General features: G+C 46.1%; 2 protein-coding genes across 3 annotated transcripts in view; one reads left to right on the top strand and one right to left on the bottom strand.

The window, feature by feature from the left end:
* Window positions 1-955: 955 nt before the first annotated feature.
* Window positions 956-10,152, bottom strand: LOC146892111 (uncharacterized). The gene is made up of 2 exons (XM_085699622.2): window positions 8,420-10,152; window positions 956-5,495 (listed from the first exon to the last, which is right to left on the bottom strand). The coding sequence occupies exon 1, from the start codon at window positions 9,953-9,955 to the stop codon at window positions 8,921-8,923; it is 1,035 nt and encodes a 344-aa protein (XP_085555748.2). The 5' UTR covers window positions 9,956-10,152; the 3' UTR covers window positions 956-5,495; window positions 8,420-8,920.
* The window catches only part of Gkap1 (G kinase anchoring protein 1), a 57,733-nt gene continuing 54,659 nt past the window's right edge, over window positions 9,673-12,746 (top strand). For both annotated transcript variants that reach the window (XM_085699621.2, XM_048447693.2), the window contains exon 1: window positions 9,673-9,812. The gene's annotated coding sequence lies outside the window, so the exon portion shown is untranslated. The remainder of the gene's footprint in view (window positions 9,813-12,746) is intronic.

Here is a 12,746-nt window from a genome sequence, read left to right as displayed (position 1 = left end):
AGCCAGATGGAGAGGATGCAAGACATGCAGGAGGAGAGGTAAAAGCCATGAACCATGTGGCAACACATAGATGAGTAGAAATGGGTTCATCATAATGTAAGCTATGGGCTAGTTAGAAACAAGCCTAAGCTATAAGCCAAGCTTTCATAATTAATATGTATCTGTGTCTTGACTTGGGGGCTGACGGTTAAAGAAAAGGCCTGCTACCAACTACAAAACTTTCAAAACTCTCACTGTCTCTTGACTCTTGGACCCTTTCTTCAAAGGACCTTGGACCCTCTGGTCCTTCACTGTTAATCAGCTAATATGCTAAAATACCTGGTAACTTTTAAAGAGAAAAGATTAATGCTAGTTCACGGTTCTGTGTGCTCTAGTGCATGACTGATTGTTGCTTCAAAGTTTGTGGTAAGCATCACAGCAGGGAGCAAATCCCTAAACTGTTTACTTCACAATCAGGAAGGTAAAAGAGACTGAAGTGGGGCCAGAGTTCACTGTATCATTTGAAAAATACTCCTCAGAGATTCTGGGCACCACATCTTGATCAGGTAGCCCTTTGGGGAGCCCTTTAGGATCAGAAGTAGAGCACTTGGTTACTTCTCACGCCCATCCCCTGCATCCTGATATTTACTAATAACTATGGTTCTGTTTCAGAATGTTTGTTTACAAAGTAAAGATGTGTTTCTACCAAAGGTGCCATCTGATTGGTTTAATAAAGAGCTGAATAACCAATAGCTAGACAGGAGAAAATAGGTGGGACTTCCAGAGATAGAAAAGACTCTGGGAAGAAAAGAGGTAGAGAGACACCAGCGAGACTCAGACCAAGTCAGACATACAGAATGAAGAAGTGGTAAGAAAAAAAAAAGTCAGGTATAAAAACATAGATTAATAAAAGCAGGTTAATTTAAGTTGTAAGAGTTAGTTAGGGACAAGCCTAAGCTAAAGGTCAAATTTTTACAATTAAGAAGAAATCTCCATGCCATTACTTGGCAGTTGACAGCACAAAGAAAGATTCAGTACACATTTTAATTCGCAGATTCTACTCACCTGTGTTGTTTTAAGGCCACTCCCCATAAGACTCAAATGTAGGCAGGGTTTTTCATCAAACCACAATGGATTCTGTTCTGCTAGCCACTTCCCAAATAACCAGAGACTTATTATTAATTATAAATGCTCAGCCGATAGCTGAAGTTTATTACTAACTAGCTCTTATAATCTAAATTAACCTATTTCTATTTATGGGCTGCCCAAAGCTCATGGCTTTTTCCTTTTCTGCATGTCCTGCTTTCTTTCTGTCTGTCTGGTGGTGACTCCTCTGACTCTTCCCTCCTTCCCAGCATTCTCTCTGCCCCCAAATCCTGCTTAGCTACCAGCCAATCAGCTTTTTAATATTAATGAGAGCAATACATATGTATACTGTACAAAGATTGTTCCATAGCATTTACTCATTTTTGTCTAATTAAAAGGGAAGGTTTTAACTTTAACAACAAAAACAGTTATCAAGTACAGTTACAGTTACAATATCCAGTCCATTTTTATTTGGCATAATTAGAGAAAATACTCTTATCTTATCTTTGTGAGTCTAGTTTTAAACCTAATTCTCCTTTTATCATAACTAATAAAAACTTTAACTATGACTATCTAGTCTTCAATTCTATCAAGGATCCCAGAAGGGTGAAATGTTACCTAACCACAGGGACATCTGGCTGCTGGACAGTCATCCAAGGTTCCTCCATAATGCTGGGGCATCCATCTTCAGCCTACAGGCCTCATATATCTGACAGAGTTTTCTTAGAAGCAGGGAATTTTGAAGGACTGACCTCCCTTGTCTTGGCAAAGTTTGGCAGTCACTTTTTTTCCATCTTGCTGGTCCAGTTTGAACAGCATACTTTTAGCAATTGGGGCAAGGACAATTCTTTCCCCAAATGGCTAGCTTTTGCCATAAAGAAAGCAAACTCAGCTGGGCGGTGGTGGCACACACCTTTATTCCCAGCACTTGGGAGGCAGAGGCAGGCAGATGTCTGTGAGTTCAAGGCCAGCCTGGTCTACAAGAGCTAGTTCCAGGACAGGCTCTAAAGCTACAGAGAAACCCCGTCTCTAAAAACCAAAAAAAAGAAAGAAAGAAAGGAAGAAAGAAAGAAAGAAAGAAAGAAAGAAAGAAAACTCTATACAAAGGTTCTCCAATGCCCATCATCTCTGAAGCAAATTGGTTCTGCCATGAGCAGACATATTTCACTGTCAAGAAAAGTCTTATGTCATTAAAATTTTTTTGTTTTTGTTTTTGAGACAGGGTTTCTTTGTGTAGCAGTTCTGTCTTGGAACTACTTCTTGTAGACCAGGATGGCCTTGGTCATTAAAACATTTTAGATGCCATATTCTATAGGTCTTTGAAGTGTATGAAGACTATCTATCTATCTATTTATTTAAATATATCTGTTTAGCCTTGAAAACATTTCTAATATGACTACAAATTTGATTATTATAGATGACTAACTACTAACCTGTATTTCTTAATTATGCATTATATTTTTAAGTGAGCTGTATGAGCACAATACCCCAAACAAAAGAAGAAAATACATAAGTATAAAAAATAACTTTAAATTTGTATCAATAATCCAAATCCATACCAATGTAAAATATTTTTGAGATAAAGATTTTTTTTGAATTAAAGAATGTTCAGTAATCTACACTTTTTCCTATCATTCCTGTATCACATGCTCATTTTTCCTTTAGAAAGTGATCTTTAAATTTAGCTCTTTTGTTTAGTCTTTTTTTTCTTTTTACTAATACTGATAACAATTTGTAAACAACACCCCTTAAATGACAGCAAACATCAATAATCCATCTTTTGGGAATGTGAGTGTCATTCTCCAGACTGCTTCCGTTGTTTGTGGACACTTGCATCTTGGGGAGCCCAGAGAAAATTCAGAATAATTGTTAAGTCTTGACTGGAGTTGTTTGTTAGGCTGAACCATCTTAGCCAGCATCCTTGAAGCTGTTCTGGATGCAGAACTCCGAGAAACTGCAACAGAGGCACTCTGGGATGCTGAATTACCTGGGTCATCCATTTTCATTGGTGTCTGGTCCCTTTGTTCTGAAAATACATCAACTTGTTTTAAAAAAAATATTTATTTAGTTATTAAGTATATTACATTCTGCCTGCATATATGCCTGCTGGCCAGAAGAGGGCACCAAATCTCATTACTAATGGTTGTGAGCTATCATGTGGTTGCTGGGAATTGAACTTAGGACCTCTGGAAGAGAAGCCAGTGCTCTTAACTGCTAAGCCATCTCTCCAGTCCCATAAACTTTTAAAGAAAACATACATGTCTGTATTAGTACAAGTATAGACTGTGTGTTGTGTACAAGTTAGCCTTTGTTTGTTTTCTGTTTTAGCAGGTTAAATATATTTATGTATTTTGTAGTTTTTTAGGTTTATTTCTTTACATCTTTTCAGAGGGGTCTTCCTTAATCAAACCTGATCATCTTTAACCTGGAATGAATCCACAGCCTCTAATTTCCTATGGAAATAAAAGCACAACCTCTCTCCCAATGCAACATACTTTCTGACTTCCATTTTGAAATCAAGATATTTTAAAAATATATAGGTTGGTCTAATCTAGCAGTTTCCATAATCCAATGTTTCTTAGCAGTTATCACTCATTCATTGGCAGTCAAAAAATCGAAAGACAATACAATAACATTCAGGATCCAGACCCTTTGTGTACTTCCCAACTTTATCTGGCTTTACTTCTTTTATATTACTTTACTCCATTTTAAGAGCCTTATTTTATTATTTCAAAACTATATATATTATTTTCTATGATTGTCTATATTATTTTTTCTTCTCTCCCAAGCCTTTGTACAGTTTTTTAACACACTGTAACCTGTTTAGGTTTTTTTCTGTCTACATCTGTCTTTACTGAGCAGCTGTAACCTTTTCAGTCTGAATAAGCAAAACCCCTAACCTATCATGCAGTACACTGGCGGAGCTCAAGCTGGCACCTCAACTCATAGGCAGCAGACGGGTGATACCTCTCTGTACCACGGCCCATGTGAGACTGTTCCTTTCTGTATGTCTGGAGACGCCTTCCACTCTGCCCTCCTTCCCAGCATTCTTTCTGTCCCCCAAATCCTACCTAGCCATTGACCAATCAACTTTTTATTAACAATGAAAGAAATAAATATTTACAGTGTACAAAGATTGTTCCACAGCACCCAAAGCCTAAAAATTATCTAACCTGGTCAAATGTATTAGTTTAGAAACCTTACCATATTTTATTTTTTAAAATGTTTTCAGATGTGTGCTTACACGTATATCTGTGCACCACACTCAGGCCTGGCACCTGTGGAGCCCAGAAGATCTCCTGGATTGGAGTTACAGATATTTGTGAGCCACCATGTGAATCAGACCCACCCAGGTTCTTTGAGAGAACAACAAATCTAGTGATGTTTTATTTGAATCTAACAAATAAAACTTGTCTGAAGATCAGAATTTAGAGCTGAGTCACTAGTTAGCCATAGAAGCCAGACAGTGGCGACACACACTTTTAATCCCAGCATTTGGGAGAGGGAGGCCGACAGATCTCTGCTAGTTCAAGGCCACCCTGGAGGAGGTGAGATCAGTCCAGTCTCAAAGAGGAACAGAGCTCGTACAAAGGTCAGCTCAGCACTTGGGATCACAGGCCTTTAATCCCAGCACTAGGGAGGTGGAGGCAGGAGTCATATGACCAGGCAGAGAGAGGAATATAAGGCAGAAGGAGACAGGAGATCATTGTAGTCTGAGGGTTCAGTCTGAGGTTTCGTAGAGACAGCATTCAGTCTGAGGATTTGTGGAGACAGGATCGCCCCTTCAGTTTGAGCACTGCTAGAGATAAGAACTCTCTAGTGACTGGCCACTCTGCTTCTCTGATCTTCAACTTTCACTCCGATAGCTGACTCTGGGTTTTTATTTTTAGACCAATTAGAATTCGCTCTACAAGCCAGTGCTCTTAACTACTGAGACAGCTCTCCAGCTCCAACCTTACTGTATTTCTAGTGACCCCTTACCCTCTTAACCTTCCCTCCTACCATGCCTGACATAACAATGCTTCCTTTGTTTCTACCTTCAAGTACCTTGTCCTTCCTCATCACACTTCCTGTCCTCCTCAGTGGCCTGGAGAAGCACGGATGACTGGCTGATTAGGCTCACGATAGATTCTTGGTCCTTCATTGGTATTGTGGACCAAGGGTTGGAAGCTCTTCTTCGTCCAGGCACTTTCTTGTGGCTCTGCTAATTCCAGGTGCTTCTAGAAGTCTAGATAATTGAAGCCGAGCTGCTGTGTCCAGGGTCCAGTTGGCAGGAAGAAGAAACACCTGGAGGAAGTGCACCACTCAAGGCTCTGACCTGACTGTGGCGGGCACGATCCTGCTCTAGACATACTGAGAGAGGCTGAGAGAAGCGGCCTGTGGCCAGGGACGTGAACTGTGATGGACAAAAGATGACCTTGTTCCTCACTCTGCGGAGAAAGCAGAAGCAACCCTTAGAGACGTTCTCTTCTCCATCTCTTGGTCCCAAGTGTGCGCACATGACAAGGACCGTCTCTCGGAATCCCCAATCAGAAATTGAGTCTCTACGCTTCCATAAACACCGCTGTCCCTCGCCCTCCTCACTATCACCTACAGTTTATGATACTGACCCACACACCTCTGTGCCCAGCTTTGAGACTGAAGTCTCCCCGCTTTGGTGCTCTGGCCCTATTCAGCTGCTCCTCTTCCTCCTCTGCTGCTGACTTCTCTCGTCTGTGTCCAAGCTTCCCACACACCGGTGTGCATCACCTCCTGCGGTTTCTTTCAAGCTGAGGATGTTAGTTGGCAAGTCTGCATTGGGGCCTAAGATCCCCATATCTCTAACAGACTTGCTGGTGAAAGAGATGTGGCCATACTTGGGGTAGCAAGACTCTGACAATGTATTTGAAGAATGAGTCTACCCCTTCTGAGCAATATACAGCTAGGCTGGGGAGTTTCCAACCTATTTCTTGTGCGTTGTGTGTGTGTGCTTATGTACATGCAGGTGGCTTGTGTGTACATGTGTATGTGGGTTGTTTATGCACATGCAGGTGGCTTGTGTGCACATGTGTACATGGGTTGTTTATGCACATGCAGGTGGCTTGTGTGTACATGTGTATGGGGGTCGTTTATGTACATGCAGGTGGATTGTGTGTACATGTGTATGGGGGTTGTTTATGTATATGCAGGTGGCTTGTGTGTACATGTATATGGGGAAGGCTAGAAGGACAACTTTGTTTATAATCCTCAAGTATTGTCCACCGTGGTTTTTTGTTTATTTGTTTTTGAGACAGGTTGCCTAGCAAGACCCAGGGATCCACCTGTCACTGCCTGCTAATCACTGGGACAAGAGCATGCTGCCATGCTGGGAGATATTGCATTCATTCTGAGGATAGAATTCAAACTATCCACTGAACTATTTCCCCAGCCCCTGGTATACTTTCCAGTTCAGTACTTCCGCCAATTTCAGAACTTTCCTTTCCAACTTTTTAGTGACCACATCTATTTGGCTGCCTTCAGCACCTCCAAAGGTCCAAATCTAAACTGCTCATCTTTTCTTTAAAAGCAGCTGTCTGGGAGCTGAGAAGATGACTCAGTGGCTGAGAGTATTGTCTGCTCTTTCAGGGTCCCTGGGTTCAAGTCCCAGTACCCACACAGCAGCTCACACCTGTCTGTCCTATTTCCAGGGCTTCTGACACCCTCACACAGATACACATGCAGGCAAAACACCAGTGCACACTTAAAAAAAGTAGCTGAAAAAAAAGAAAGAAAAAGTCAGATATTGGTGGTGCACAACTTTAATATCAGCACTCAGGAGGCAGAGGCAGAGGCAGAGGCAAATGAAATCTCTGTGAGTTCAAGGCCAGCCTGGTCTACCGAGCGAGCGAGTTCCAGGACAGCCAGGGCTACACAGAGAAACCCTGTCTCTGAAAACAACAAACAAACAAACAAACCCAAAACAAAACCAAGTAGCTGACTGCAGGGGCTGTCTCTGACTCTTTTACTGGCTTTTGGGGCCCTACTTTGAATAGTGGGTCACCTTGCCCAGTCTTAATACATGGGGTATTTGTCATTTTTTCTTTGTATATTAATTAATAAATAAAGCTTGCCTGAAGATCAGAATGCAAAACAGCCACAACTAGTCAGCCATACAGGCCAGGCAGTGGTGGCGCATACCTTTATCCGAGCACTAGAGAGGAATATAAGATGGGAGGAGACAGAAACTCACTCTCTTTCAGTCTGAAGATTTCATAGAAGTAACAGCTCAGGTTGAACCCCAGTATCTATCTCTGGGTTTTTATTATTCGTGCTACACATGGGGAGTGCATAGTCTTATAGCAACTTGATGCAATGTTTTGTTGATATCCATGGGATATCATGCCCTTTTCTGAACAGAAACAGAGGAGTGCATTGAGGGACGGGAACAGAGGAGGTGGGGGGAGGGACTGGAAGGAGAGGAGGGAGAGGAAACTTCAGCCTGGAAGTTAAATAAATAAATAAATAAATAAATAAATAAATATTTTTAAAATAGTAGCTATCTCCTTTCTAAGTATTATTTTCAAGCCCCTATTTTTCCTCTCTCTCTCTAACCCTAAGTAATCAAGCTGCAACCGCCGCATTATTTCTCAGTCATTTAAAGTTCTTTCTTGTCGTACCCCCTTTGGGTCCCTGATGTGGGATTTCCCTCTGGACGCTGTGATTACCATTGACAAATAAAGGAACTGCTTTGGGCCTGTAGCAGAGCCATAGGGGAACCGAGTTAGGCGGGGAAAATTAAGCTGAATACTAGGAGAGAGAAGGCTGACTCACAGAGAAGCCATGGAGCCCCACCAGAAGCGAATGCCCGAACTTTAGCTAGTAAGCCACAGCCACGTGGCGATACACAGATGAATAGAAATGGGTTAAATTAAGATATAAAAGTTAGCCAATAAGAAGCTAGAGCTAATGGGCCAAACGGTGATTTAATTAATACAGTTTCTGTGTGATTATTTCGGTTCTGGGCAGCGGGAACCAACAAGCGGCTCTCTCCTTCTACAAACTGGTGCCGAATGGGGGACAACTACATCCACAAAAAAACCTAAAGATTTTCTGGTCTACTGCTGAGCAGCTGGGAACCAACAAACAGTCTCCCTGCAACAGGTCCCCACATCAATCCTTCTGTGAGTTTGGCCTCAGACTCACTTTTTGGATCAGCTTCTCAAGTGTTAGGCTCACACTTCGACAGCTGTCACAGCCCGGTACTACCGTCTACCTGGTCTACATAGGGCTGTCCATTTTCCACCTCAGACAGTTGCTTCTCTTAGAAAGCAACAGCCTTCTTTTCTTCCCCCAAACTTCTAAGCCTAAAAAACAAAATAGTGCCTTAAATACCAACCCTTTCCCTTGTCAGCATGCCTCCCAACCTCTGGCGTCTTCGGTGTCCAAAGGCCCTCCACTTAAGGCCCCCCGAGGTCTCCCTGCAAAACTCCACCTCTTCCCAGGCAAATTGCAAATGCCTCTTCCCCCGTCACTGATGCTGCCCCACAGAAGCACGCAGTCCTCGGATCCCGCGTAGCTCTGTGTTTTTCCACATGGCCCCTCTCGTGGCTTGACATTTTCTTTGATTTTTATCTCTGAGGGCGAGGTTAACTCCAACTCCTCTCGCTTTGCCTGCAGCATCCTTCCGATGGAAGCGACTTGTGAGGGACAGCGTCAGGCAGGAACGCTGCAGCTCCGCCCTTAGCTGCGGGCTTTGGGTGAGCCGCTTAACTTTGCTTGCAAAACTAAACCGAGACCCGGTAGGTGCTTGGGGCGGCAGGACTGTGCGCTCCTCTTTCCCCCAGGGAATCCCAGGCAGCCCGGCTGTTTGTATCCCGGCACCGCCCTCCTCCACCGCCTAGAGGACCTCTTCCGCCCCCGGGCCTCCCGAGAGCCCAGGGATCACGCCGCGCTGCGCGGGCGGCGGCCTAAGCCTCGGTCCCGGAAGGCCTCCCACCTCGGCGGCCGCTCCGCGACCCCGACGACCGCGGAGCCGCAGCCATACGCGAGCCGTTTGGACCCTGCGCGGCCCCCGTAGCGTGGCTCCTCCAGCAGGTGGTTCTGGTCCTCCGCGGTCCGTCACCCGCGGACCTCTCCTCGGCGCCGGCGTCCGCGTCCGCCGCACAGCACCGCGACCCTCAGGAAAGAAGTCCCGCGCGCCGCTGAGGGCGCCAGGCCTGCCGGTCCGCTCGGCTCCGCCCGCCCGGCTGCCCGCCCGCCCACCGCGCGCTCGCCCGGCCGGTCGCGGGCCCGTTACTGCGGACGCCCCGCGCCCCGCGCCCAACGCCCGGGGCTGCGCGGGAGCGGCGGGGAGAGGAGAGCGGCCGCGCCGCGGCGAGGCCCGGTGAGTCCGTCCGCGGAGCCCCCGCCGCTCGCGGCTGAGGCGCCGCGGCCGAGTGCGGCCTGGGGCGGGGAGTCGGGCCGGCTGGGGAGAGCGGGGCGAGCGGGCCGCGGAGGCTGCGGGAGAGTGCGGGCCGCAGGCCTCGTCCGCCGCGGGGCCGCGGGAGTGACAGGTGCGGCCGGCCGGGCGCCCACCTGACTCGGTGTCGCTTTGCAGGCTCGGACGCCGTGTCTCGGCTGCAGCTGCTGCGGCTCGCCCAGCCCGGCGCTCGCTCGGTCTCCGGGGACTTGGTGGAGAAGTTTTGGAGCAGCCGGAACCCGCTCGTGCGTGAGATTGGGCGTCGGTGCCCGAAGGAGGGAGAGCGAGGACGCGGACAGACGGCACACCGCCCTCCTCCCGGCGGCCAGAGGTAGAGTTGCCTTCCCATCCCTGCCAACGCTTTCGGTAGCTAACGCCTTGCGGTGGGGTCGCCAGCGCCGGGCTGCTCGGACCTACCGAACAGTTGGGACAAAAGTTTATTCCATTGTCTGCCCCGCCCCCTCTCGTTGCCATATTTCTCCATCGACGTCGGCGGAGAGTTCTAGCGAGAGCCGGACTCTCCTAACGCCGAAAACGCAGTCTTCTGCACCCAGGTCCATTTCTAAGAAAGTGCTGGCACCTGTAACCAGGATGAAGTTAAGCTGTAGCTCCCAAAAATATTCTAGAAGCTCTCGGAAAATCGTAATGCTGTATTGACAGTCTTTCTAGAAAGCTAGGGTTTCTCTACACTAGTTTATCCCACTAAAACTGGTAAGTCGTGAAAGCCTGTTTTATGAGGTTATCATTAAAGGGCGAAACACACTAACTTGCACTGACCCAAGGGCTTCTAGGAGGGCTGCTGTGGAAATTCTTACTTTCCTTCATGGCAGAATCCCTTAGTACATTGTTTGGATTTTTTAAAAAAGAGTTTTCACCCCAGGGAAATTGAGAGGTGCAGATCAGAGAAGGGAGGCTGTGCTTAACCATTGTGTGTGTGTGGGAGTGGGATTTGGGGGAGACCTTTAAGTTGATGTCATTTGCAATAAATGTGTTTGGAAGCAAAGGTTCAGAATGCACTTGGCCCTTGATGCCCGTGAACCTTAAGTTTTAGGAAGTTAAAATGACAGGTCCAAGGATTAGTGATACTTAATGCCATTTCATTTTATGCTCGTTTTTAATTTTGGGGCAAGGCGGTGTTTGGCGTCAGGATCCTTCATAGTCTGATTCATCCGTGTGTTGTTTCTAATTTATGAGAGGTCACCGAGGCCTCTAGTGGATGTGGTGGTGGACACCCGTATTCCCAGGACTCGGGGCTGGGACAGGAGGGTTGAGAATCTATATGACACTGAGATCCTGTGGCAAAGCGTACAGCCACGTTCATTGATGGTATTTACAGCATGAGTTTTCTTTTTGGATGTAGCTATCTGGATAATACTGGATGATAGTATTGATAGAGGGTAACTGCTGTTCGTTTTTCAAAGGTAGAAAATTGTTTGTTCTTGAGTGAAAATTATGTCACCGAGTTGGGCAGGTTCTTTCCTGGCTCTAGTGAGATCATAGAGGAAGGAGGTCAGGATGGCTGTGGCCCTTCACAGAGACCAAGAAGGTAGATCCTGTATACGTTTTGTTGGTTGCTGTGCAGCCCACTCTTTACTCTCTCACCCTTTAAAAACCAGCACTTGACACAAAATCAAAAGCTTCCTGCAACAAGAGTCCTAGAAAAAAATAATTGTAGGAATAATTAGTTGTGATGGTACTTTTTTTTGGGGGGGGGGGAGGTTTCAAGACAGGGTTTCCTTATGTAGCCCTGGCTGTCCTGGGACTCGCTCTGTAGACCAGGCTGGCCTTGAACTCCCAGAGATTTGCCTGCCTCTGCCTCCTGGCGTGATGGTACCTCTAATGAAACAGTTTTGAATTGATGATTGCGCATTTACATGCACTTTGCACCCTTATTTTCCTCGTTCAGAAACTCACATTTCAGTGCACACTTAGGTGTAGCACTCTGTACCTGGAAAATGTAGCCAGGTCCCAGCCAGTAAGCTTGATGCCGTTATTAGTTTATTTGATGTTATTTCTTCTTTCTTATTTTTGTTGAGACAGGTTCCTAATGTGTAGCCCACACTAGCCTTGAACGTATGCCCTTCCTGTCTTAACCCTGCAGATATGCACATTACAATTCACTGATAAATCTGTTAATGTGTGTGCCAAGTCCTTTATGTTTGGGGGGACACAGGGAAGAGATCCATGTTCAGCATTTTGAAATCAGGACATCATGGAGCTAGATAGAGTGACAGCTATTTTAAGGAATCCATTGGCTAACAGGGGTAAATACAAGTGTGGGAATATCAGAGAGCGAACAGTTAGCGTGAGGGCAGTTCAGAGTTGACTGCAACAGCTCAATCTGAGGATGGAGGAGACATTCTAGACCTCAGGGGCGGTGGAAGTAAAGACAGGAACAAATAAACAAGTCGTCTGTCTGTCTGTTTTCTTCAAGAACATGGACCATCTGAGGAGTCTCTATGGAAATCTGACATAAGCCATAATGTGTAAGCAGCAGCTAGTCAGATTTAGGGTACAGAGTCAAGGGAATGTTGGTCATTCTGTAGCCTCAGTTAGAGGAGGAGAACAGTGAGATGGGTTTGCATGGGTTACATGCTTTTTTGTTTTGTTTTTTCTTTTTTTCTCTTTTTTTATTGCTTTATAAATAATACCATTCATAATTTCCTTTTCCTCCCCTCCTCCCATTTCCCTCCTGCTCCCCCAACTCACCCTCCCCTCCTCCCCCTCCAGTCCTAAGAGAGGGCAGGGTGCCCTGCCCTGTGGGAAGTCGAAGGCCCTCCCCCCTCCATCCAGGCTTAGGAAGGTATGCATCCAAATAGACTAGGATCCCCAAAAGCCAGTACAAGCAGTAGAGACAAATCCCAGTGCCATTATCATTGGCCCCTCAGTGTGCCCCAATTGTCAGCCACATTCAGAGGGTTCAGTTTGATCCCATGCTCGTTCAGTCCCATTCCAGCTGGCTTTGGTGAGCTCCCATGAGATCAATCACACTCTCTCAGTGGGTGGACCAACCCGTCTTGGTCTGACTTCCTTGCTCATATTCTCCCACCTTCTTCTCTTCAACTGGATCTTGGGAGCTCAGTCCAGTGCTCTGATGTGGGTCTCTGTCTCTATCTGTTGCTGGATGAAGGTTTTATGGTGATATTCAAGATAGTCATCAGTCTTGACTACAGGACAAGGCCAGTTCAGGCACCCTCTCCTCCACTGCCCACGGTCCTAGCTGGGGACATCCCCATGGATACCTGGGAACCCCTCTAGAGCCAAG

The sequence above is a fragment of the Myodes glareolus genome, chromosome 14, assembly GCF_982192425.1.
Source record: "Myodes glareolus chromosome 14, mMyoGla1.1, whole genome shotgun sequence".
Taxonomy (NCBI): Eukaryota; Metazoa; Chordata; class Mammalia; order Rodentia; family Cricetidae; genus Myodes; species Myodes glareolus.
Note: the sequence above shows the minus strand (reverse complement) of the source record. Positions and strands in the feature narration are given on the sequence as shown.